The sequence below is a fragment of the Camelina sativa genome, chromosome 9, assembly GCF_030686135.1.
Source record: "Camelina sativa cultivar CO46 ecotype springtype chromosome 9, ASM3068613v1".
Lineage (NCBI taxonomy): Eukaryota > Viridiplantae > Streptophyta > Magnoliopsida > Brassicales > Brassicaceae > Camelina > Camelina sativa.
Genome location: NC_141888.1, coordinates 33,286,865 through 33,311,939, shown reverse-complemented (window position 1 = coordinate 33,311,939; position 25,075 = coordinate 33,286,865). Strand labels below are relative to the sequence as shown.

The 25,075-nt window shown below is 38.6% G+C and overlaps 8 protein-coding genes across 14 annotated transcripts; 4 read left to right on the top strand and 4 right to left on the bottom strand.

Moving 5' to 3' along the window:
• Positions 1-142: 142 nt before the first annotated feature.
• Positions 143-4,250, top strand: LOC104712533 (serine/threonine-protein phosphatase PP2A-4 catalytic subunit). The gene is made up of 11 exons (XM_010429455.3): positions 143-932; positions 1,302-1,358; positions 1,497-1,580; positions 1,856-1,927; positions 2,116-2,187; positions 2,458-2,498; positions 2,852-2,918; positions 3,234-3,425; positions 3,533-3,622; positions 3,713-3,820; positions 3,907-4,250. The coding sequence occupies exons 1-11, from the start codon at positions 840-842 to the stop codon at positions 3,970-3,972; spliced, it is 942 nt and encodes a 313-aa protein (XP_010427757.1). The 5' UTR covers positions 143-839; the 3' UTR covers positions 3,973-4,250.
• Positions 4,251-4,350: 100 nt separating this feature from the next.
• LOC104712532 (lipid phosphate phosphatase delta) lies at positions 4,351-6,684 on the bottom strand. Of its 2 annotated transcripts, none has more exons than XR_015565592.1 (8): positions 6,168-6,641; positions 5,971-6,066; positions 5,801-5,875; positions 5,580-5,710; positions 5,328-5,431; positions 5,111-5,235; positions 4,908-5,023; positions 4,351-4,820 (listed from the first exon to the last, which is right to left on the bottom strand). XR_015565592.1 is itself a non-coding variant. In XM_010429452.3 (8 exons), exons 1-8 carry the CDS (start codon positions 6,339-6,341, stop codon positions 4,398-4,400), a joined length of 1,248 nt encoding a protein of 415 aa, XP_010427754.1. In that variant the 5' UTR covers positions 6,342-6,684; the 3' UTR covers positions 4,351-4,397. The 2 variants fall into 2 exon arrangements, 1 of the variants encoding a protein (XP_010427754.1); XM_010429452.3 differs by having other exon boundaries at positions 5,111-5,239; positions 6,168-6,684.
• A 260-nt stretch (positions 6,685-6,944) lies between these two features.
• LOC104712531 (eukaryotic translation initiation factor 3 subunit C) lies at positions 6,945-10,682 on the bottom strand. The gene is made up of 4 exons (XM_010429451.2): positions 10,449-10,682; positions 9,998-10,069; positions 8,153-9,889; positions 6,945-7,989 (listed from the first exon to the last, which is right to left on the bottom strand). The coding sequence occupies exons 2-4, from the start codon at positions 10,019-10,021 to the stop codon at positions 7,075-7,077; spliced, it is 2,676 nt and encodes an 891-aa protein (XP_010427753.2). The 5' UTR covers positions 10,022-10,069; positions 10,449-10,682; the 3' UTR covers positions 6,945-7,074.
• A 230-nt stretch (positions 10,683-10,912) lies between these two features.
• On the bottom strand, positions 10,913-14,000 carry LOC104715780 (IQ domain-containing protein IQM6-like). Its single transcript, XM_087466904.1, has 10 exons — positions 13,737-14,000; positions 13,591-13,638; positions 13,136-13,517; positions 12,934-13,048; positions 12,776-12,841; positions 12,592-12,680; positions 12,426-12,513; positions 12,087-12,326; positions 11,879-11,980; positions 10,913-11,784 (listed from the first exon to the last, which is right to left on the bottom strand). The coding sequence occupies exons 2-10, from the start codon at positions 13,592-13,594 to the stop codon at positions 11,137-11,139; spliced, it is 1,734 nt and encodes a 577-aa protein (XP_087323030.1). The 5' UTR covers positions 13,595-13,638; positions 13,737-14,000; the 3' UTR covers positions 10,913-11,136.
• A 1,335-nt stretch (positions 14,001-15,335) lies between these two features.
• Positions 15,336-17,522, top strand: LOC104792133 (uncharacterized). Its single transcript, XM_087466906.1, has 5 exons — positions 15,336-15,790; positions 15,900-16,058; positions 16,741-16,822; positions 16,914-17,112; positions 17,266-17,522. Exons 1-4 carry the CDS (start codon positions 15,434-15,436, stop codon positions 17,063-17,065), a joined length of 750 nt encoding a protein of 249 aa, XP_087323032.1. The 5' UTR covers positions 15,336-15,433; the 3' UTR covers positions 17,066-17,112; positions 17,266-17,522.
• A 191-nt stretch (positions 17,523-17,713) lies between these two features.
• LOC104712529 (rhomboid-like protein 15) lies at positions 17,714-20,979 on the top strand. Of its 5 annotated transcripts, none has more exons than XR_015566731.1 (13): positions 17,714-17,869; positions 18,336-18,501; positions 18,641-18,944; positions 19,180-19,212; positions 19,302-19,393; positions 19,483-19,556; positions 19,786-19,880; positions 19,957-20,026; positions 20,110-20,279; positions 20,358-20,396; positions 20,473-20,532; positions 20,619-20,693; positions 20,785-20,979. XR_015566731.1 is itself a non-coding variant. In XM_010429447.3 (13 exons), exons 1-13 carry the CDS (start codon positions 17,846-17,848, stop codon positions 20,788-20,790), a joined length of 1,212 nt encoding a protein of 403 aa, XP_010427749.2. In that variant the 5' UTR covers positions 17,714-17,845; the 3' UTR covers positions 20,791-20,979. The 5 variants fall into 5 exon arrangements, 3 of the variants coding, with proteins under 3 accessions (XP_010427749.2, XP_010427748.2, XP_087323031.1); XR_015566732.1 differs by having other exon boundaries at positions 20,467-20,532; XM_010429447.3 differs by having other exon boundaries at positions 20,354-20,396.
• Positions 20,980-21,023: 44 nt separating this feature from the next.
• LOC104715779 (uncharacterized) lies at positions 21,024-22,179 on the bottom strand. Of its 2 annotated transcripts, none has more exons than XM_087466908.1 (4): positions 21,801-22,179; positions 21,580-21,668; positions 21,369-21,487; positions 21,024-21,266 (listed from the first exon to the last, which is right to left on the bottom strand). In XM_087466908.1, the coding sequence occupies exons 1-4, from the start codon at positions 22,054-22,056 to the stop codon at positions 21,149-21,151; spliced, it is 582 nt and encodes a 193-aa protein (XP_087323034.1). In that variant the 5' UTR covers positions 22,057-22,179; the 3' UTR covers positions 21,024-21,148. The 2 variants fall into 2 exon arrangements, with proteins under 2 accessions (XP_087323034.1, XP_087323033.1); XM_087466907.1 differs by having other exon boundaries at positions 21,580-21,689; positions 21,801-22,133.
• Positions 22,180-22,636: 457 nt separating this feature from the next.
• LOC104712528 (MATH domain and coiled-coil domain-containing protein At3g58440-like) lies at positions 22,637-24,873 on the top strand. Its single transcript, XM_087466896.1, has 4 exons — positions 22,637-22,823; positions 22,915-23,078; positions 23,238-24,190; positions 24,299-24,873. The coding sequence occupies exons 1-4, from the start codon at positions 22,714-22,716 to the stop codon at positions 24,701-24,703; spliced, it is 1,632 nt and encodes a 543-aa protein (XP_087323022.1). The 5' UTR covers positions 22,637-22,713; the 3' UTR covers positions 24,704-24,873.
• Positions 24,874-25,075: the final 202 nt, after the last annotated feature.

Genomic DNA, 25,075 nt, shown 5'->3' with positions numbered 1-25,075 from the left:
CAATTAAAACAAAAGAATCATGGATTGTTAATGAATTCAAATTTTGTGTTATTGGTTTAGGATTTTATAACATTTCCTTCATAACAAAAGTCATGAAAACTCTTTCATCAAATAGAAAGATTTTGAAAGATTTTATGAAATATTTTACAAGATTAGGAAACACAAATCAGCAAGATTTAAAATAACTTCCTAAACAATCTCTTATAGAATCCTTCATTTTTACTTTCTAATTTTCTATGATTTAAAAAATCAGCAAGATTTTTAAAAACACAAAGTCATTAAAACTCTTTCTAAATCCTAAACCAATACCTCCCCCTAAACTTGTTTGGATATGAATATAAGCATTAAATAGCATTCAATGTAAAACCTTTCCAAAAAATATTTTTAAACAAAAACTGCTGCAAAAATATTAGTACAGATAATTAAAATAAACACTTTTTTCAAAGGTTGGTGTTTATATTTTCATAGATTTTTTTTGGTTTAATTGAGGAGTAAAACCGATTTTACAATATTATAGGTACTATTTGAACAATTTAGAAAGTAGAGGGTTTTGTTTTGTCACATTGTCATATAGTAGATCTCAAAAGGAGAAAGGGTATAATAGTAAATTGAAGAAACGGCTCGAAAGCTACAAACCCACTCGCCACTTCCCCTCACGCGCCCCTTCTCATTTCGAGTTCCTCTCACTCTTCTGCGCTTCGAGAAAGAGAGAGAGAGAGAAAGGAAGAAAAAAAAAAAGCGAAGAAGACGCAGAAACCATCCAATTTAGGGTTAGGGCTGCCCCCTAAACTGGAAACCTGTTGCTGGTTTCTGATCTGTGTTTTTTCGGATCCAAAAAGATGGGCGCGAATTCGCTTCCGACGGATGCAACACTCGATCTAGATGAGCAGATCTCGCAGCTCATGCAGTGCAAGCCCCTCTCTGAACAACAGGTACCCCTGCGATTTCTAGCTTTTCCTCACACCCTTTTTCGGTTTTTCTCCTTTTCAATTGGATCTGCAAATTTGTATATGTGTCTTTTTCCCCCGGTTGAGCTTCGACTGTTCCGATGATTGGATCTCAGATTGATAAATAGTTTTTTAGCTTGTGTGTGAGAGACAGAGGTTGCAACTTGGTTGAAGACCTTCTGGGACTAGTATCGGGGAAAACTGATCAATAGTCTTCTTGGTCTATCTAATTTTGATATTCTAATGTTATGGTTTTGATACTAGATATTAGTTTTAGTCCTGTACCTCTTTAGGAAGTGAAAAGTGAGAAAAGATGAATTTTTCACGTGCAGTATTGTTTTATTTGCTTTTTAGGTTAGAGCATTATGCGAGAAAGCTAAGGAGATCTTGATGGATGAAAGCAATGTTCAGGTCAGTTCTTGTTCTTGCATCTCTTGGCAATTATAATTCCCATCTGATGGATTGTGTAACTAGCCTCTATTCATTTAAGGACACATTCAATTTGTTTGGTTTAAGTAGACTTAATCTTATAAAAATTCCTTTATGCAGCCTGTTAAAAGCCCTGTGACAATCTGCGGTGATATTCATGGACAGTTTCATGATCTTGCAGAGCTTTTCCGTATAGGGGGAAAGGTAATCTCTCTAACACTTACTGAGATGCACAATGGTCATATAGATGAACGTTTTTGTTTTTTTATTCAGCGTCCATGTTTTCTAGCAATTAATAGTTCTGGCTGGGGAATACAAACTCTGTGTGGATGCTCACTGATTAATCAGAATATATTGGAGCCTTTTCTGAGGGGTTATATTTAAAAGTAGTGCTGGAGTTTCATTTCATGTTCTGAGTTTTGTTGTCCATCTACCATCAGCTTTGGCAAAACCTGATGAATCTTTCGCTCTTTTTGCAGTGCCCTGATACCAACTATCTGTTTATGGGAGACTATGTTGACCGTGGATATTATTCTGTCGAAACTGTTACGGTACCAAGTTTATACCATCTGCACACTTTGTTTTTGTTCAATATGATATTCTGATTTCCAAGTAGAAGAAATACATCTCTGTCTTGTTATACTGCTGTTAAATCAAATATACTGTCTATACTGGGTTTATGTATGTTAGTTAGATTTACCTTTCTCATAGTTTTCTTTCTTTTAAATTCCATTTACAGCTGTTAGTTGGCTTGAAAGTGCGGTATCCGCAGCGAATCACTATTCTTAGAGGAAACCATGAAAGTCGTCAGGTAAACTAACATTTTTTGTGTCCCCATGTCTCTCTACTTGTATGTTCACCTGTTGAGGTTGCGGTATTGAGTCTATTACATAGTCTGTCTGTTATCTGTTATTGAAATCTTTGATGAGACCCTCTTATAATTACAACTTATTTATTCATTTCTATGCTGTATACAATTTCAAGTAAACTATGGTTTTTCCTATAGTTTTTTTGCTTGCAACTTTCTGTCCAAGTTTTTATCTGACTAATGGTTTAATACACTTTTTGTTCGCTCTGGCAGATTACTCAGGTTTATGGATTTTATGATGAATGTCTGCGAAAGTGAGTCTCCTGGCAAACACCCTTATGTTGTATAAGCTGCTAACTCACTTTGTTTATGTGATGATACATCTTCTTTAACTAATACTCTGCATGTCTTTATGGTTGCTGTTGTTGGGAGAATATCAATTTTCCTTTCATTCTTTTTTCTAGTCCTGGCTAGTTTGTTTTGATCTTCCGGACTAATATTTTTTTACTCATTTGACTATTCTCATGGTATTTTTCATATCTTACTTGTTAGTTAGTGCTAATCAAAAAGTGAGCTTGATAAGACATGTCTCCTTCTACGCCTGTAGGAAAGATTTTTTGGTTATTTCGTTTGGATTTTGCTTAACAAACCTTGCTTGTACTTGCAGGTATGGCAATGCAAATGTTTGGAAAATATTTACAGACCTCTTTGACTATTTCCCACTGACAGCCTTGGTTAGTACTTAATACATACACTGCATCATTCATTCCACTCCTACAATATTGTCTGTTGTGGCGCTCTTAATATTCGAATCATTCACATGATTGAAATTTTTTTATGCATTCTTGTGCGTGTGTCAGCTACTTAGTTGCCAAGTTCCACTTTAATTTGAGATGGTTTGTATCTTGAAAGCTGTGAAGGACTAAATAAACTGCAATTGCTACTTATACTTAATATAACTTGTCTGATTGAACTGATGGTTTCTTAAGAGTGTTCGTTCCAAAAGATAACGAGGCTGTTTTTCTCATGTCGTATATCCTTGTTTACAGGTCGAGTCGGAAATATTCTGCCTTCATGGTGGATTGTCACCATCTATTGAGACACTTGACAACATTAGGAACTTCGATCGAGTTCAAGAAGTTCCGCATGAAGGACCTATGTGTGACTTATTATGGTCTGATCCTGATGACAGATGTGGCTGGGGAATCTCTCCTCGTGGTGCTGGATATACATTTGGTCAGGTATTGAATTATGAAGCCTCAGTTTCAGAAGCCGTCCTGAATCTACCTTTTTTTGGTGTCAAATAACTGTGTAATTGACTTTCTTTTTCTCAATTTTGGTTCCACAGGACATTTCCGAACAATTCAATCACACTAACAACTTAAAGCTGATCGCCCGAGCGCATCAGCTGGTTATGGATGGATTCAACTGGGCACACGTAATACAATCAAACTCATCTTCCCTGCATAAATTTGCCAAATCTAAGATTCTTAGTTCACTATGTAAGAAAATATATTCTCGTTGACAGGAGCAAAAGGTGGTTACTATATTCAGTGCACCAAACTATTGCTATCGCTGTGGAAACATGGCCTCAATTCTTGAGGTCGACGACTGCAGGAACCACACGTTCATTCAGGTATTTTCCCAAACTATGTCCAGAAATCTTCTTTTTGACTTCTTTTGTGGGGAATGAAAACTAATAGAGTCTAAATCATGCAACAGTTTGAACCAGCACCAAGGAGAGGAGAGCCAGATGTCACTCGAAGGACACCCGACTACTTCCTATGAAGACACTCAGCTCTTCCTGCAGCGGCGAAGTCCAGTTGTTGGTTTTTGAAGATCTCTGCTTATTCCATTTGGTTAACGCATTTGTGTTCCAGGTTGCTTAAAATCAATTTAGCCCTCTCCCTTGGAATAGTGTAATATAGGCAAAGAGGTCAATGAACTTTAAAACCTCTCATGAACATGTGTTTGGCTGAACTTATTTAGCTCCCTTTTGCATCAGAATATGTTTATTGTGAGATATTATTTTGATTTATTTCATGTTATTCTTCCCCTTTGTTCCATATTTTTGTATTTGCACCCTTTCAATTGACGCCTAATCAATATAAAGTTCTTCAAGGCCACATCACTAAGAGACTTTTTGTATGGCCAAGTTATGAACAATGTTACTAAAAGCATTGATTTTATATAACAAGACAATGGAGCTGTCACTACAAGTTAATATAAGAGAATATGGAGGGAACAAGATCAACAACGGACCAGGCAAGGCCTGCGTATTGGAAGAACCTTATTCCAGTGTCAATATCAAACGAGTCCTGGCACAAGAACTCGCATAGTCTCTGCAGATACCCAACCGAGTACTTGCTTTCGTCTGTCTTCTTCCCATTTGCATGCACGTTGTCGAGCTTGAGCTTAGGAATGTATGTGCTGGATCTTATTGGAATCCCAAGTGCACTGGATACTGTTGGTAAAATCCATTTTGCAAGGGATTTACTGCAGAATTTAACTAAGAGAATTGTCGGTATTCCTACCATAACTCTCCCAATGTATGCTGCTAGCGGAAGCTCTGGTGAGAAGACTTGTGGGACTGCTTCATGGTGAAATTGGCTGTACGTTTGTTGGACTCCAGTCACCTACGACAAGTAAAACCACCATTTAAGGTCATTGCCTGAATTAACCATTTACACTTTGAACTATATAACATATTCTGGATTGCTTACGATTCCTAGTGTAACTCCGTTGAAGGCGGTGTGATATTCGTAGCTTGGAGTTGGGTGCTCAGGAGTTGGATAAGCGAAGAGTAACAAGAAACTCAGAGCAGTCCAGAAGGAGCTAACTGCACAATCCGTAGCCATAGCTTCTTTATTATTGTTAGTTTTTAAATGTAGAAGCATTTCTAAAACCAAGAGAAATGATGCTTTACCGTTCTGTTTTGAGGTAATAAAATCATCGATTTGTTCGTTGACGGTTAACCATAGACTTAGAATCAGGACTCCTATGGCAAGACCACCAACGATATCGACCACACTGTGCATACCCAAGTAAATCCTTCCTAGGAAGAAAAAACAATCATGTTAATTGAGGAATCAAATACTTGCAAGGAATGTGTGTGTTTTCTCTGGTACGAGTGATGATCTTACCGAAGGCAATTAGGGCTACCAACAAACAAGCAAGGGAAAATCCATAGTACTGGATAGACACATTTTCGAATCCGACAGATGATGACACATAGTGAAGTAGATATCTGTAACACCAACAAATAAGGAGACAAGTGTTATAAAAAAAAACCCAATACCCACAGCAACATTTGCTTTACAAAATGATACAAAACAGATTACACGAAATTATGGGAGTCTAGAACAAAGAGGGTACAGAGTTGACAGAAGACATACCCGGACAAACAAACAGTATTAAGGGTATGAGAAGAAGGCAAGCCATATTCCATAGCATTGTCTTCCTCATCTTTGGTGGCAGTAATCCTTCTAACCGGTGGGCAGCTTGGCCTAGGAGCTGATATCACATCCTAAATACAGAAGAACGACCGTATAAAACAAACAGTTCCTTCTTATAAACTAAGAGAATGTGTAATAGAACACCGAAGTAATAATAATACCTTAATGCAGTTTCCCAAGTAATCACAAAACGCTATCAATAGAGTCATCTGCCTAGCCAATCTACCATGTCCACTCTGCAATCAGACTCATTGTTTAGTAGTCTTCTAAGGTTACAAGCATATCTAAGACTAAAGATTACTACTTTGATGTTGAATTTATGAAAGGTTACCCAAAAAAGCAAAGGCAAGAAAGCAGTGTAAAAGGGGACAGAGACAACACACGAGAGCGCTGAGAAGAAAGCATCCAACACTCCATTCTGACATTTCTGCAAAAACACACACAAATCACCACCCAACAAAAACTCAGCTTCAAATCTTTTACTAGTTGGGATTGTAAATAACTTTATTGGGTAAATTAGGCACACACCTGGATTCTAAGAATGAGAGGAACACCACCAAGGACTTGACGAGAGACCCATGGTTGTATGAGAGATCTAATTTTATGGGTAAAATTCAGATGGGAAGAAACACAGATCCATGTAACAATACCCACAAGGATCAATCCTTGCCATGTCCCTGAGCTTGAGCCTGAGCTTTCCATTGATCTTTCTAGAATCTTCTTCTTCTTCTTCTTCCCTCCCTCTTTCCCGTTTCAAGAAAGAGGAGAGAGAGTAGAAAAAGTTTGAAAATTTGAGACAGTTGGTAATTTTTTTTCTGGGTTTCAAAAAAAAGTCAAAAACCTTAGAACACAAAATTAGAAGACCAATTATCAAATTTATATCTCTCTCTCCCTCCTGAGGCGTACAGTGAGGAGCTCCTAGATGTTCGCTGGCAAAGAGAGAGAGAGAGAAAGAGAAGATGGAATAAATTTAGAGATTTTGATTATAAAAGATTTTGAGAGAACCTTAAAAAGAGAGTTTAGTTGTTAATATGAAAGTTTTCATAGCCACCAGTTTTGATCAAAGTGAGGTCTACGTGTGGTTCGCGTGACTTAGGTCAACGCATAACTAGTCAAAAATTACTTTGTCTTTGTGATTGTGATTGCCATGATTTTGTGCTGCCAAACGTTTCGTTTTTTTTTTCTTTTAAATATTTTTAAAATAAAAGATGAAACGAAAAAATTGTTCAAATAAAAATGTAACGTAGAAGGAAGATACAAATTGAACAAACGATTAGTGTGTTAACAAAACAAAACAAAATACGATTAGGGTATATGATAATTGATATTAATATATATAGAGTCAAAAACAGAACAGAACAGAACAACAGAGGTTTTACTAGAGATCTCCTCCTTTAATTTGGGTTTTATGTTTTGAAATGTAACCAAGTCAGTCTTACATACGAACACCTCGGTTAAGACTTACCATACGGCTCGTGCCATCCATCTGCATTCCTCTATTCCCTGTTCCACCTCTTCCTGCTGCATACCCACCTCTTCCTCTTGCATACCCACCTGATCTGTTACCACCATAACCAGACCTAACACCACCGTTGTAACCTTGTCTTCCTTGTGTGTAAGACATGTTTTCTTGCCACCTTCCACCACCTGCTCCTCCTCCGTAGTCTTGATTGTTGTCTCTTCTTTTTGAACTTAGATCCAGACCGCCACCACCGGTCCTAGCCTCCATTGCTCTCTCGTTACTCTCCGCAAGAACAGCAAGCTTCTCCGTTAACTGGAAAGCCAAGGTTTGCAACCTGTTGTGTTGCACATCGTGGAAGATGATGCAACGTGTAGGCTGGTCCCAACTTGCATGGAGTTCTTCATTGATCATCATCTTGCTCACGATGCTGTGGACTTTGTTCTCAGAAAGATCAAACATCTTGGCAAGTTGATCTAGACTTAGGGACGCGTAAGAGGCCGAGTATGTGAAGAGGTAAGTCTTCAAAGCCTCTTCTTTGATTCTATTATTCACCATAGCAAGGATGGTTTCCCGATTCTTGAACAGTCTCCAGACATCAAGAGAGTTCACAACTTCAAAAGCCTTTTGGAAGTCTCCTTTAATGAGAGCTCGGGTTGCTGCCATGGCATGATCACGAACGTTCTCAGGAGGAGCAATGAATGCTTGCCTCTCACTGATCTCGAGCAGACGACGGAAGTTCTTGCTAATCACCCTGCGTTTAACATCATGAGAATTGGCTGCCATGTTAGGGACCTCTAGTAGCATGGCACATATGAGATGAACAGCTTCGAGAAGCTCAAGGTTTATGTGCATGTGATATGGCATCTGTCGTCTCCTTTCCAATCTTTCCTGGTGGGACCAAAAGGTTGCAGAACAGTTAGCTTCATTCTCAATATTAACAGACTGATGAAACACCATGATCATCACGAACCCAATTACACAAGATGGAAACAAATTCTACGAACCTGAGATGCAAAAGAAGATACTATGCAATACAAACAAAAATATGTACCTGCTCGGGAGTCTTCTCATGATATCGGCTTTGCTGGACACCTTGAGCAAGCAACTCCCGCACCCTTTGACCAGAGTACAGTTCAGACAGGCAGCTGTGAGCTTCGGTAATCATTCCAACCCGGAACGCGCAGAGACCAAGCTGTGCCATGGACCTATTAAAGAGGATCTGGGTTGAGATGTCCATGTGCTGAATATTGTCCTGCAGATGACTCATCAGCAACAAGTCCCTAGCAGACACAAACTCATCCACTAAAGCACGATGATATATATCACATAACATCGCACGGGCTTTGGTCCGTTCATCTCCATATTTGTAAATAAGGGAGACGAGAACATCCATCATAGCTCGACTACTCTCTGGGAAGGTAGGCTTACGAGGAACAACCTCTGGAACAACAATGAATGAAGCAGGAGGTCCAGCTCCCTCTTTGGGCTCCTCACTATCTTCTTCTTCTTCTTCCACAACCAGCTCAGCCAGTTTCCTCATGGCATCATAAACTTCCTGAGGTTTGTAGTAAATTAATTCAACTTGTCTTAAGGCCACCTTTGCCGCAGCTTTATAGTCACCAGACCGCTCAAAGTAGTCCTGGATGTTTTGAGCAAGAGCTAAGAACATCGGCTCATCTCTCAATCTGTCCACATACTCACGTGTATGAGGATCTATGGACTGCAAACTCTTGAAAAATTCAGTGTCTATCCTCTCCACAAATGCAACAAGGTTACCCCAAACCCGAACTGTTCCATCAAAATCTTCTGGTTTTGAAGTTTCATTCTCATCATGCTCAATCGTATCATCGACAACGATGTTATCATATTTGACAAGAATGTCCAGTATCGTAAGCATGTTATTCACACACTTCTTCCAGACCTTGATAGGCATGTGTCCACTGAGACCAGGATTCACATCAAACTGTGCAGAAATAACACTAAACAAGATTTCAAGTTTCTGTGCAGGAGTTTTGGCAATCCTTATCAGGTGTGAAAGCTGATCAACGAGTTCAAATCGTGCAGTTCCCTTCTTGCCACGGGCAGCCACAACTTCTTTGAACTTTTGGTTGACCCAGTCCCATGTGATCTCTTTAGGATCTTTATTATACAACTTCTCCATAAGTTTATCTTTCTTACTAAGCATCTTCTCCCAAGAGGGATCACCTTTATCCTCTTCAGAATCAGCCTCCACATTAACGTCATCCTCAGATTCATCATCCTCGTCGTCATCTTCAGAATCTTCATCCTCTGATTCCTTCACTTCCTCGGTTTCTGGCGACTCCCTATATTTGTTAATTTCATCTTCATAGAGCTTGTTGTTCTTCTTCAATCTCTGCCTCATTGAGTTCAAGGCCTTGGAGTTGCTAGTGCTCATCTTTTTCTTTGCTTCCTTGTTGGCCAGAGTTTCGTTTAGGAAATCCTCCAACATCACAAGGGTTTTAATGTACAAGATTGGAGCCTTCACAGCCTCTGTAACCCTCATAACTTTTTCCAACTGCTTGTTAATCTTATCAAAGTTGTCTTGTAGACTAACCCAGTCATTGATCTTAATAGCATTCTTCATCAGCTCTGTGGTACTAACCATCTCTTCAAAACGCTTGTCTTTGGCTGGCTGAACAACACGTTTACGGAGATCATCGTCCTCACTATCACTGCCACCTGGAAGGTAACGCGAGGCACTAGCAGCATTGGTATCTTGAACCACGTCCAACTCGACATCACTTTCATAATCACTATCACTTTCACTCTGGTGAACAAAGATACAATGAGAAATTTGAAGTAAGTAAAAACTAATGGAGCAAGCCAATAGACGATAGTAAAGAAGTTATCGATATACAAAGGTTCAAGAGAAAACCTGAGGATCAAAGAACTTAGACATCTTTATTAGCAGAAGAGGTAAACGCTAGTCAATGAAAGTAATGAGAACCTGCAATCCACAAAAAGACACTGCAAAAAATAAGCTAAGCTGAAATGATAAAAGCAACTCGAGAAAAACAGATCCAAAGGAAGAACCTTAACCACAGAGTTCATTAGGGTTTCGAACCCTAACCATAGAGTTCATTAGGGTTTCAATGAAAACAGAGTAAAGCAAATTAATTTCAATTTTTTTCTTTACAATCAAGCAGAGATTTTGATAATCATAGAATTATGATAAGCTTAGAAATCAAACCCAGAAATCATAATCAAGTAACAACAATAGATCCGAAGCAGAACATTTTTCTTCAGGATAAATCAAATAAGCTATTGAGAGCAAAATCTAATCGTAATCAACACCAAACAACATAAGTACTAAGAGAAGTCGAGACCTGAATCTACCAGAGTCGGATCTGTTCGGGTGAGAAGCGAGCGACAAGCCGACAACGTAAGACAAAGGATTAAATCCCAGAAGGAACCGTGAGAAGTATTTGTAGGGCTTTTGCGATTTAGAAATCACTTCTTGCGAAAATTCCTGTTTTACCCCTGTCTATTGTAACTTATTTACAGTGTTTTTTTTTGGCCTCGTTGGGTAATATCGACTTTATGATGCACTTATGAGTTATGGGACTCTAATTACACAATCCATCAGTTTGATGATAAAAGTCAATGATCCACTTTCCGGTTAAACAATTTCAACCGGAGTAAAGATTTGGTTAGCTTCAAATTGGTTTTTTTAGTTAATGTATATATAGACCAAATTTGTTCGATTTACATTTGGATTAGTTTTATGTACAATTAGATTATCGAGTTTATATGATTCAGTGGATTACAAAATAATCACACGAAAAAATCATTATAAATAACAATTGTTTTCCTCAATTATGCAGAGTTGCTGCCAAAAAAAAATTTATGAATAGGTGACTTGAAGAACAAGGAACACACATACATATACATAAAAATACCATTTTTCAATTAATCCCTAGTTTTGTATCTTGCGTAACAAACAAAAATATATATATTCAAGCGGATCACTTCATCATATGAGCATTTGCGTCACATATATATATGTATATTGACCTAAAGCTTCTCAAGTTCTTCAGCCGCCAAAGGACTTTTCCCAAGACTTGTTCCTCGTGATCTAACCGGAGCAAAAGGAGATGGGTTATCAAAGCGTGAAGCTCTTGGAGATAAATGAGCTTGCTCAAGAACCCTAAATTGAAGCTCTGATGGGTAATCTCTCATACAACTGATTCTAGGCCCTGCACCAGTACTCCATCTTGAATGTAGCCGCTCAGCTAACTGATAAGATTTAATTCCTTTGTGTGAATCTATCCGTTTCATTATCTTCTCCTTCAGGACAGGTTTCTCGTATTCTTCAATGTCTTCATCGAACAGATTTGATTTTGGGTATGTGAACTCTTCCTCAGCTATGAATGACTCTTCTGCTGTCTCGTATCCTTCTTCTGAAGGGGTTTCAGGTTCTTCTTCTTCTTCATCCTCCTGATCTTCCTCAATCACGTTGTCAAGAGTCTCCGGTCTTGAAATTTTTGAATGGAACCTTGTAAATGCTTGTAGCTCTGAATGATTGTTGGGACGTTTAGTGTTGGGACTTTCACCGGTCTCAGCATCCACAAAGTCACAATGTTCTTCTTCGGTCTCTTTGATTCTTGAAGGCATCCTCTTCACCTTAGGATGAGCTTCTCCATCTTCTTCATCCGGACTCTTCTGCAGAATATGAAAAAGAATATCTGTAACTGCGTAAATCACAGCCTAAACTTAAAACCAGAGCCACAAAACTATGAGATCAGAATGGACTTACCTTTACATTGGCGAGGTCTACATTGTTCTCTCGTAGAAACGACATGAAGGCCTGAAAATTCTCTTCTGTTGGGAGATAATGTCCACTGTGAGGCCAAACTGCCTGAAAAGATCATCCAAAGAACTCAAACTTAACACACAAAGTTTTAACAAAGCTCTTGCTTCTCATCTTCTACACAAGTAAAAACGAGGAAATTTCTTTCGTTCACCTTAAGAACACCATCTTCAACCACAATTCTTCCAGCAGATAATGTAGCTCCCCCGGCTAGAAAACTCGAGTGTTGAAAGTTACCCTTTTTCTTCATGGCAACATACATTATTCTAGATACACTTAGGACAAAGATCCACTTTGCATCAGGAGGACCTTCTTTTGTGTCCAGGACTATCCCACTTTGCTTGTACATTAGTATCCCATTCTCAATTACAACTTCGTATGCCTCTCTTTCGGTCTGTTTGTAAGAAAGAATAAAGCATTACAAAAAGATATCTCACAAGCATGTCAATAATATTGGTCTACTAAGCATAGAAAACTAGAGGGTAAAACTCACGGGACCAAGATACTTGATGCTTTGTTGGTAAAGTTTTGATCTTGGACATCTTTCGTGGTTCAATTCTTTACCTTGTCCTATGTCAAGCCTACACATGTCCAAATTAAGTTGGATGTTAGTACTCTTGATACTGTCATACTTTTGATTGTGTAAACAGCAAGCTTACCAATAGAAAAAGGGTTGTTTACTGTCACAGTGGAGCCAAGCATGGTAATAGAATTGTAAATTGTGGCCATACCGATGTCGAGGATCAATCTGTTAAGCTAGAAAATTAAGATCACATGGCTTTGCACAAAACTGATATAGCCACAGAGAAAAACATATATATATTTGTACAAGAATATTCTTACTGCCTCAAGCCAGTGCTGCAAAGCCAATTTCCTAGCTTTCTCGTCTTTTGACAAGCCTTTACCCACCTAAACAATAAGATTGTCAAATCATTAATATGTTTTGATAGGCTTAGTGTGCATCAAACCAACATGTTTGATAGGTAGGCTTAGTGTGTTACCTTAGCAGCTCTTGTTCTTGCTCTAGACCAACGTGAAACTGCAGTCTCTTGCTTCTCAATTTCAAAAAACGATATAGAACTTCTTTTAAGTTCAGCAAAGTCAAGTACCTTCCACCTGCAAAATGATCCATTCAGTCACACACTAAACAGATAAATGTCTATATACAAATGCCAACAACTATATAAAGCTCAACGTACGAACCATCTTTGCTCAACGACTACAGCACAATCAGCAAGCCGTCTTCTAGTTCGAAAGCTTCTATAAACCTTCTGCAACTTCAACGCAGCTTGATACCTTCCGTCACCTAATAACAAGGCTAAAAATTCTTTGGCATGATCGTTCTCGGAAACTGGTTTCCATCTCCGCGATTTAAATCTGTCATCTTCTTTCATAAAAGTCAAAGGCTTTACAGAGAAATTGTTCACCACCACATCAGCCGGAGAGATTCTTGATCGTTGTGTTGTCCCTTTATTACCGCTAAGGGATCTGCTGAAGAGCTTCTTTCTAGTTTCATTTGATTCATTGATGGTTGAATCCGACTCATTGTCATTAAAACTGATTGATCGAAGAATGGTCTTCATTTCTGCACAACCAAGATCATTCAAATATAATAATACCAAATCAAATGTTCATAGAAATTGTCACAAAATACTAACCCATTATCACTTGAAACCAGGCTCAAGCAGTTCCTTATAAAGAATGTCCTGAAAATGTCAAATATACAATACCATCATCATCAACCAAAAACAGAAAAGTTCTTGAATTTGAGGAGAAAAACACAAATGGTAAACAAGAAGCAGACCTGGGAAGTCAAACAAAACCCATGAGACAGAGGAGATTCTTTAAGGAAAGAAAAGAACAGAGCCAAAAAAGATAATGAGGAGGTTTTGAATAAGGATCTTTGGGTGTCTAGGATTAGATGGTTGGAACGTGAGAGAGAACGATAATGACGGCCGTTTCTGATCTAAGAGATTCTCATCATGTCTCAATCTATCAATGCCAATGTGTTCCATTGGAGGTGGAGAAATTAGAATCCTCTGTTTTTTTTTTAATCTTCTAACTTCCTAAACATAGAGAAAGAGACAGAGCTTTCACGATCCTACTGTAATTTTTTTGTTGGCTCCTCTCCTCAGTTTTTTCACCTAATTTTGTCCTCGATGTTAGATTTTAAATTTGGGTCCCTATAAAACCTCAAAATTACTAGTTTAACCCAAACAAAATCTAAGAAAATCATCAACTTTTTAATAATTTCCATAAAAGACAATTAAAAAAAAAAGCATAGTTATCTTGATAAAATACATAGCAACATCACTATGCTAACATATTAAACTGACAAACCATTAAATTTTATTATAAAAATATTTACAATTCTCAAATTAAAACATAGATTTTTCTATCTCTCTCTCTCAAATCCTTCAGAGAGAGAAAGCTTCTGTAATATATTCCGACGACTCTTATAGTCGGTTTTTTTGTTTTCCGGCTAAGTCCAGTTTTATTTCTCGCTTAGATGACGAGTTCTTCTTAGCCCTTATGGCTAAGTTTTTTGTTTTTCTCCCTTTTGCAGAGCTTAATAGATCTCTGTCATGATGAAGAGGTCAAAACCGAGTAGTGATTCAGAGGTTTGGATCATCGGATTGCTCGATTTCAATCAAGAGGAGAATAATTCCTCATACCTCTTGTTATGAGCCGTTTGTTGGCAAAGGATGATGGTTTCTCCTTGAGCTTGTTAATTGTGGTGAGTGTAATTCAGTGGCAGGTGAAGAACGGATTAGAAGAGCGTGTTTTGCGGCTAGTCTGACAATCTCACCTTCTCACGTCTTCCGGAGATCAACGGATCTGAAGTCTCAAATTTTCTGTTCTTCATACTCGGATAAAAACTGCAAAAAGCCTTTGGTGTATGGAGTCAAAAGCTGGAATCTGATGGATCCTCATGGTTGATAAGGCAATTTTCTCGCTGGAAAATTTTAGATCTCGTCGGCGTTTCAGTTCCGGTGTGACAGGTGGTTTGCATCGGTCGCGTGTTCTTTCGGACATCATGTTCGTATTACACGTGTTGCACATGTGTCATTTATTAACCCTCTTTGTTTTATTGGTTGTAATATTTTGGGGTTAATTGGGCTTTGTGTGTAATGGACTCTTTCACTTTATAATCTGTTTATGGGTCTAAACTTTTAATGAAAAAGTTGACGAAAAAAAAAAAAAAACATAGATTTTTCTATCTAATTTATATACTATGTTTAAAAATATCTAACACATACGTGTGATAAATACAAGAAAAAGAGATAAAATATATAACAATCAATAATAAAAAAAGATAGTGATAAACATTTTCAATCTCAATTAAAAGGTTCATGTCTTTAATAAAAAACTTTCAAAAGTTGGGGACCTTTTATGAGATTTCTCTATAAATGCAAGCCGAATCGAAAAGCCCTAAATCCCTTAAACAGTCAACTGGCCGTGTCCGTTAAGCTCACTCCTTCCCGATACACCGAAGCTCCAATGGAAAGAGAAGATGAGCTTCAGAGGCTAAACGGGCAAGCTTCCTCAGCTCCACTAGACGGAGATGTTGAGGATGACGATCCGCTAGTGTTGAGCTCTCAAGCATTGGCGGCGCTCCAGGAATTTCTAGCCGACCAAAACAAGCCTGCCGCGAGCACGCCGCCGACTTCTTCCGTCGCCGGAGGTGATGAATCCGATAAAGTGGAGCTGGTTACAGAGGATTGGAGACTCAGCCAATTCTGGTACGAACCTGAAACCGCTGAGACTGTAGCTGAGGAAGTGGTCACTCTCTCTCAAAGATTCTCAGACTGTAGAGTCGCTTGCATTGCTTGCCCTACTCTCTACGTTTATCTCAAGGTACCCTTGATTTGTATCGAATCCGTTTTCCTAAAAATCGACACTTTTGTTGTTGTTGCTGATGCTAAGTTTCTTCTGTGTTCCGGGGTTTGGATTTGTGATGAGTCAGAAAAGGGATCCGAGTCTCCATGTGCAACTGCTGGAGTACGATATGAGATTCGAGAGATATGGAAGTGAGTTCACGTTTTATGATTACAACGAACCTGAAGATCTGCCACTTCAGCTGAAACATTGCTTCCATATAATCGTTGCAGATCCTCCCTACTTGGTAAATTTTGTTTAAAGTTTAAAGTTCTTTACTTTCTCCGGTGCATTTATCTCATGGTAATCTGGAATTTTTATAGCCTGCCACTTGATAAGATAGGATTAGAGACTGGTATGTATTAAGATGCATATAAATACAGGTCTCTCAAATTATCTATCGTGGAGTTCGATAGTAGAAAGTTCAAAATTAGAACAAGACGAAAGTGAAAGTGTAAGCTTTTGCTAAACTCCTAAACTTGAGTTTTATCAGTTAGTTATGGTCATGGCTTTTAAGATAGGGTTAGAGACTAGTATGTAAGATGCATATAAATCCCTAAATACAATACCATCTAGTGGCCTCTCAAATCTTGTATCGTGTCGTTTGTTAGTAGAAAGTTCAACATCAGAACAAGATGAAAGTTAAAATGTAAGCCTTTGCTAAACTCCTACAACTGGAGTTTTATCAGTTAGTTATGGACCTTATGTTCATGGCTTAATTCTCACTTCTTTAAGATGAATACGTCGTGCTTTTATGCTGCCATACCCACAATATTTCTCAGATAGAGTATATGTAACTTTGTGAGGACCACAGTAATGTGTGATTTTTTTGTGTGCTATATATTGCTTGATGTTCTTCAAAGCATTAAATGTCTTGGAGTACCTATTAGTTAGCGTTTTAATGATCTTGATTCGTTTGTGCTTGACAGAGTAGGGAATGCCTGGAAAGAGTTAGTCAAACAATTTCGTTCCTCTCAATCCCGGTAGATTCATTGTTGCTTCTTCTCACAGGTACCAGGACGACTTCTGTTTTTTTTTTCAAGTCAAATTCATTGGATTTTATGATTTATCAATAACTGGGCGATATATTCACGTCTTGCAGGAGAGGTGCAAAGAGAACATGCAGCTGAGCTATTGGGTGTTCGTCCTTGTGTGTTTAAGCCTCATCACTCTAGCAAACTCGGAAACGAGTTTCGACTGTTTATAAGTTATGATCCAGGTACCAGATTAGGAGGCTTGGAAGAGGACAGCTAGTTGTGAGTTGTACATCTTTTCATCTAAGCATCTATGTCGACTTGCTTGTAAGTTGCTCCTCTAAAGTCTTTTTACTGTTCTCGAGTAAACCAGTAATTGTTCTTTTATCCTTCTGTAAGAGACTTAAAGCCATCTCACGTGTTCATGTCTTCCCCTTTTGCTGTTAAATTCTTATGACCATGCGCCTTAACCAATCTCAGGTTTCCGGCATATCAAGCCCTCCATCCTCTAGCAGGGGACGAAGGTTGGTGGCAGGGCAAGCTCATGTGTGGTGCCTCTTCCCTCTCGTCCTATCTTGGATAATTTTTCATCAATGTTCTCTTGGTGACCTCACAGTGTTCAATGGTTCTCTGTTTTGTATCTTGTTGCAACCGCAGATCTCAAGTCTGTTGATCAATCGAAAAGTTTTGAATTTTGATATGCTTTACATTATCAATTCTCAACATATTTACCAGAATGATTTATTGCTTCATGAAATCAACATGACATACGGAATTGTAGCTCATCAGTCATCATCACAAACAAATTTACAACAACTAGATCAAATTTTTAAGTTCTCTCAGCAAAAAAAAAGAAAAAAGAAAGTAAAATAAAATAAAACGTGGTCCGACCCGGTTCGCCAAACTTAACCAGAATCTAAAGTGCTAAACCGGGGGAAGAAGTTAAGATCTCGAGAAGAGTCTTACGGTGGGAGAGAAACGACGACGAGAGTAATTACTTCTTCTTCCATATGGGTCATTGAAATTCAAATACACGCAAGACGAAGCATCGGAGAAGATAATGAGGCCAAACATTGTTACCGAGGTTAGAGATCTGTTCATTTCTTTCCGTTCTGCTTGCTTATTCTCTCTTGATCTCAATCAATCAGAAATTGCTGAGGTTTTCACTTAATTTTGATTGCCGAGAAACTCCTAGTGAGAACGAGCTACGGCTGATAGCATAAATCAGTAATTAGTTAACAAATTAGCAGTTCAATTCGACATAGCTTCACTTTCATGGCCAGTCGTTAGTTGTGTAGAAACGCTCTCTTCGTATAATATACCAGCCTCTGAGTTCTTCTAGTTATAAAACTGTGACCTCCTTTTGAAGATTTCTGAATTGAATCAAAAGGCTAAAATATATTTATGTTACTGTTCTTGGACTAGATAATCAGGTTTTCTATGTCTGGCCAAGTAGATATTGGCACAATGTTTAGTTATAAAACTAGTTAAAAGGTCTTCTTGTATCGTGTTGTTTGTGATTAGTTATGGATTTTCTTGTTTTCTCATAGGCTGGGGTTCAGACTAGAGTTAATCAATGGTGGAATGCCATACCGTTTCTCACGTCCTCTGTGGTGGTAGTTTGTGGGCTCATTTACCTGATTTGCCTGTTAACTGGATATGACTCTTTCTATGAAGTATGCTTCTTACCCTCTGCGATTATCTCACGGTTCCAAGGTAAAAGTTCTCATATTATTCACGGTTGCATTTCATTTTCATGTAGCTTTGCTAATTTCATGTTATTAATAATGAGATGCCTGAATGTCTTTGATTAATTTTTCTCTTGTTCATCCTATTCCTGTCATCTGTTGTGCAGTTTATAGGTTCTATACAGCCATTATTTTCCATGGGTCTTTGCTTCATGTTCTGTTCAACATGATGGCATTGGTTCCTATGGGTTCCGAGCTGGAGAGAATCATGGGATCCGTCCGGTTGCTCTACCTGACATTTTTGCTGGCAACGACCAATGCTATATTGCATCTTCTTATAGCATCCTTAGCAGGATATAATCCCTTCTATCAGTATGATCATCTCATGAATGAATGCGCTATTGGATTTTCTGGAATCTTGTTTTCTATGATTGTTATAGAGACAAGCCTCAGTGGAGTTACCTCTAGGAGGTAAGAATTTTCAATGGCTACTTTAGTGTTCTCTGGAAGATTAAAGTGCAAGTAAATATGAGCGTCTCCACTTGTCATTAGAAACATTGTCTTCAAATTTGTTAATGCTACACATGCATGTGAAAGTGCCTTCTGCAAATAGATTTGTAAGATATGCGTTGTAACATTAATTGCCAATCCTTTTGTATTCACGAGACTATCTCATATATCTTCATTTGCTACTTTCTCTGTGCAGTGTGTTTGGTCTCTTCAACGTGCCAGCTAAACTGTAAGCTCATTGTCTTGCTTGTTGGCATCTTAATGTCCACCTGCCTTTCTTGTTGCTCGTATGATGTAAATTTTTTTATCCATGCGTAGGTATCCGTGGATCTTATTAATCGTATTCCAGCTTCTCATGACAAATGTTTCACTGCTTGGGCACCTATGCGGCATCCTGTCTGGTTTTTCATGTATGATTTAATGACCTGTCTCATTGCCATCTGCTTTCGAAATCTGCAATTTCATGGCCAGCTAATTTGTTAGTCGCTTTGGATTTCAGATTCATATGGCCTCTTCAATTTCTTGATGCCTGGTTCTTCATTTTTTACCACCATTGAGTCAGCCTCTTGGATGGTAAGTACGTCAGAAGATCTGGATTTTTGATATTTCCTTTCCTCTGTTAATCGAGAAGCCATCAAGATCCAAAAGTTGTACTGCTTTATGTTCAGTTACTTACTACAAAGTTAATAGTCAGTCACTTTCTAGTTTTGCTAATATTTTGAAATGTGGCTGTGAGTGGTGCAATAGACATATTTCTCTCTGCATTAATTATAGCTCATCCAGATTTTATGTCCTTTTCCAGTCTAGCTTTATAAGGCGACCCAAGTTCATCATGTGTACTGGTGGGAATTCTTCCAGCTACATTCCCACTTACTCTGTACAAAACACAACATCCAGGTGTGATTTCCTAAGAACATATCAAAGACTGAACTATTTTCATAGATAACACCCAAATGACATATTCCTGGAACAGTGGCTTCTCTACAGGAAATGCTTGGAGATCCTTGTCTTCATGGTTGCCACAGAGGGAAGCATCTAATCAGGTATGGTCCATGCTAATCTTCTCAGTTTCTTTTCCTTTTTTTAGTGGATGTGTTCACAATAAACCATACTACTTTACATGCAGTCTTCTGAGTACAGTAGATTTCCGGGAAGAGGTAGAACTCTTAGCACTGCCCGTGATCCAACTGCTCCAACTGGAGAAACAGACCCAAACCTTCACGCTAGACTGCTGGAAGATAGCAGCTCTCCAGACCGCCTTTCTGATGCAACTGTCACCACCACGGCAGAGCCAAGGTATTAATGTCTACATAATCAGCTTTATATGCACCTTCTTTAAACCTCAACCTCTTACCTCACTGTGTGTGCAGACAGGTGCCAGTAGCTAATACAGCAGTCCTGCCCCAATCCCAGGTTAGTTGCTTCTCTTAGATATTTTGCCTTGTAAGGCTTCTAGAGGCTTTTCTCTCATTGAGCTGTTAAGGCACAGGGACGTGTTGCTGCTCCAGAAGAACAAATCCAGAAACTCGTTGCCATGGGCTTCGATAGGGTACGTTTCTTGATTCATACCAACCTTAACAAAAAAAAAAAAAATAGTGAAAAAGATGTCTTAAAGAGTCTCTGGGTTTGCTTCAGACACAAGTGGAAGTGGCGCTTGCTGCTGCCGACGATGATCTCACTGTAGCAGTGGAGATCCTAATGAGTCAACAGGTATAATCTTGCATGAACGAGAATTCTATGGTTTAATACCTTTCTACTTTGGTCACTACTAACAAAGATGTCATTGTGATCTAACTTGCAGGCTTAACAAAACCAACTTGCAAAGTAGTAGACCTGCGTGTATTGTAAACGTTTGTTTCTCAGTCCATCTTTTTACTTGCATTTAGAAACTGTATAGCGTCTGTTTTCGTATATTTAAGAAGGTTGCTTCTTGAACCAGACGATTAAACTAGTTTCCCGGTTTAGAATCTATACAAACAGAGAGTTGGTTTATTTCTTTCGTTTTTGTTGCAAATCTCTTTTACCTATTTTCAGAAAACGTTTCCAAGAACCAAAGTACACCGTATTAAGTTCGATTATTGTTCAGTGGCACACATTTTTTGTTCTCTACGACTACGAATTACAAACGATATGAAATAGAAGTGATCATAACATGGTTTCCTTCCTCACTTGATCTTGTGTTCCTTCGTGGTGCTAGTTGAGGTCTCTCTAGGCGGTCGCACAATGAGAATTGGACATTTCGCATGTTGGGCACAGTAGTCACTTACACTCCCTAAAAACGCCCTGCATATCCCAAACACCACAAATTGGTGAGTAGTCACACCCTGAAATGTTTTTGTTTGTTTGTTTGTTTTGTTTAGACCTTAAGACCAAAATGGAAGTAACCTTTTGATCATGCCGAGTCCACGGCTACCAACCACAAGAAGATCAACGTGGGTTTGCTCGACAGCTTGGCATATCATCTCCTTAGGATCTCCTTCCAATATCATAGTCTCTGTCTTCACCTACAACATATATACACAAAAAAAAACTCAAAAGCGAGATAGAAGACAATTCTAGGACGACTTTCACACATATGTGTATACACATAGCGCACCATTTTGCCTCTGCATATCTCCAACGCCCGTGTGAATAAGTTGGTCGTACTCTCTTCTCTTGCTCTTCTCACTTGTTCGGGCACTGAATCTGTGGCATACACCGCCGAAGCTAAGAATTTTCAAACTCTCTCAATATTGTATATAATAATTTCCCTTAAAGTACAGGCATAGAGAATAAACGAAAAAGATAAGGAAAAAGAGAGAAGCGTTGAATCTTCACCAGTTCCACCAGAAGGGTAGATATATTGAAGGTACGTTGGATGAACATGAACCAACGTAAGTAAACCGCCTTCTTGACCAGTTTCCGGTTCGGCGCTAATAACATCTCTGAGATGTTCCACTACCCATTGCAACGCATCGAAGCTGTTCTTGCTTTCATCAATCGCAACCATCACTTTCAACTTTTTCTTGTGCTTTTCAACCGCTGTCTCAGCTGCCGTCTCGTCTACACCACTCGCATCAACGTAAGTCTCCATTTTTTGTTTTCTTCTGTAAGTATTTTTTGGTTTCTTATTCAGGTCTAGCCAACTATAATTTGATATGCATGTACATATAACTCATCCAATCTTATGTACGAAATGCTAGTATGAATACTGAGTAGGTGGTAGATGGAGAGTGTTAACAGATGTTTATGATGGATTTTGGATCGACACATCACATGTCAGTGACACGTATCTTGCTTCTAACGTAGACAACTGTTTATTCACATTGGAGGGAATCAAACTCCTAATTTTGAATATTCAATGTATCTTTAAAGCTTTGAAGCTAAACGCTAAAAAAACAGACACTTTTGGTTCAGCATCGACTTTGGTTCAATTAACTTATTTATCTTGTTTTTGATTAAATCGTAGTTCGGTTTAGTTTGATCAATATAATTATTGGTTCGATTATCAGTATTGAGAGAAAAAAAGCCTGAACCCGACTAATTTCGGTTTGAATCACAATAGGGCCCATTAAGATATGATTTGGTTGATATCGAGTCTCAAGTCATATATATATGGAATGGTGAAAGCTTTAAATATTTTTTGTCCTTAAACTGCAAACCCTATACCACAACTGGATTTGTAAGCAACATTATACTTGGTAATTAGGGTTTTTACTACTTTTCTTGCTCTGGCGATAACTGTTTGATTATGGCATCAGGTTTGAAGATGCAATTCACTTGGGTTTTGGAAAAATTCTCATCTTTGCAAGATGAAGAGTACCGCTACTCTCCCCCCTTCACGGTCGCCGGCTGCAATTGGTAAGACCGAGAAAACGTTTTTTTGTTTATTTTGTGTGGAATTATTTTTTGATTCTAAGATATGTGTGTGTGTGACTTTGCTTTGGAACAGGCGTCTTCTTGCTTACCCAAGAGGAGTTATGAATGATCGTTCTTATGGATACTTTTCCGTGTATCTTTATCTTGCGCCTGGATCTTTGCCACAAGGATGGAGAAGAGAAGTCAAGTATCGCATCACTCTTGTCAATGTTAACCCTCAATGCAACAAAGTATTAGGTAAACTCAAACTTAACTATAATGTTTTCTCCTATGCCTGATGATTCCTTTTTCTGAAAACTATGAATCTGCCTCGTGATCCTTATCATATGATCGTTCAGTTTTATGTAGATAGTAGAATCTCTCTAAATAATTCTGTTTTCTTGGAAATAATGACAGGAGAGCAATGCTTTCTCGATGCAAAGGTTTATATCAGCGGGTTTCAAGAGTTCTTGCACCTTGACCAACTTCGTAATAAATGGGAAGGTTTTTTGGTGAATGACAGGCTCACTATCATCGCTGAAGTAGACGTCCTACCAGTCAATGATGTACCACTAAATAGCGAACCTTTGAAGAAAATTCTGATGGCATCGTCTCTGAGTTCCAAAGAAGCTTCTTCTGTCAAGGGGGACTCTGATCCTTGTCATGATCAAGCGGCGGCGCAAGAAACTACTGATCATAATGATGCATCTCAAGAGAAGTTAGATAATGATGATGATGACGCCTCCGAAGATGAAGATTATGTTCCTAACGAATCCGAAGAGAGTTCAGATGATGGTTCTTATGATGATGATGAGGATGCATCTGAAGAGAGTTCGGATGATGATGATGATGATGATGAGGACGCATCTCAAGAGAGTTCGGATGATGATGATGATGATGATGATGCATCCCAAGAGGATGGAGATGATGATGATGCATCCCAAGAGGATGGAGATGATGATGATGCATCCCAAGAGGATAAAGATGTTGGAGGTAGTGGCATTAGTCCTTTGAACCAATTGAATGGCTTAGAGGGTCTCTCTCATAAGGAAGAAAATCATGGTTGCAATACTGTGGTGGCCGAGACTGATCAGGTTTCCAACGGTGAAAATGATGATGCAGTACTTAACGAAGATGTTGATGATGAGGTTTCATCTCTCGTTTTGAATGATATTGTTGCCAGAAACGCAAGTAATATATACAAAGTGTTAATGTCCTTGGAGGATGCCTCTCAGAGAATGGAAACTAGTGTTAGGGGTCCTAAAACCTTGGCACCTGTTGTTACCGAGACTTGTGATAATGTGCTTATGGAGATTCAACCAGTGAAGGAAACAGTGGACATCAATGGTTTTGAGGTTGTTTCTTCCAAGGTAAGAACGTGATTCATCTTCTTTTGTTGTGTCCATAGATTGCTCTTTCTCATATATATATATATATATATATATATATATGTTTTGTACATGTGTGTTCACTCGCAGGTGGAATCAGTGAGACGTATATTCGAAAGGCACCCAGACATTGCAGTGGAGTTTCGTGCAAAGAACCAGCATCTGAGGAACGCGTGCATGAACTTCCTGCTTAGCTTAATCGAGACGATGTGCCAGTCACTCGAGGAGCTCTCAAATGAAGATCTTGTCGAATCAGACATTGCGTTGACATACTTGAGAGATGCAGGGTTTAAGGTGGACTGGTTGGAGAAGAAGCTGGACAAACTAAAGGAAAAGAAGCAGGAAGAGCAGTCTGGTTTGGCCAGGCTAAATGAAATAGAGGAAAATCTAATGATTCTGGAGAAGAAGTGGGAAGAACTGGATGCTCTTGCGGACAAGGAGAAAATAGAGTTGAAGGCCACTCGAACTGCTCTGTCTTTCGATGATCTTGTTTGATGGCTTGAGTTGTTTTTAGGCATTTTGGTGTTCTGATATTTTATTTTCTCCTTAGTTGAACTTATAGCTAGAGTGGTTAGGCATTTAATTTGGTGTTCTGATACCTTATTTTCTCCATTGGTTCAACTCAGTTATTGACGACAAACTAAATCACTTGCTCTTCTTGTGTTCCTTTTAGTTCGTTCGTGCTAGTAGTTGAGGGAAGTTAAATTGGCTTTTTGAATATTCGACGTATTGTTTTGGTTTGGGTGGGTAAATCGTGGTTCGGTTTTGTTTGATTTAATTTTATTTTGGTTTGGTCGATTAATTTCAAATTTGAAGAAATTTTTTTAAAAACAACTGATGGTCGGTCTCAAAATACGAGAACCGGAT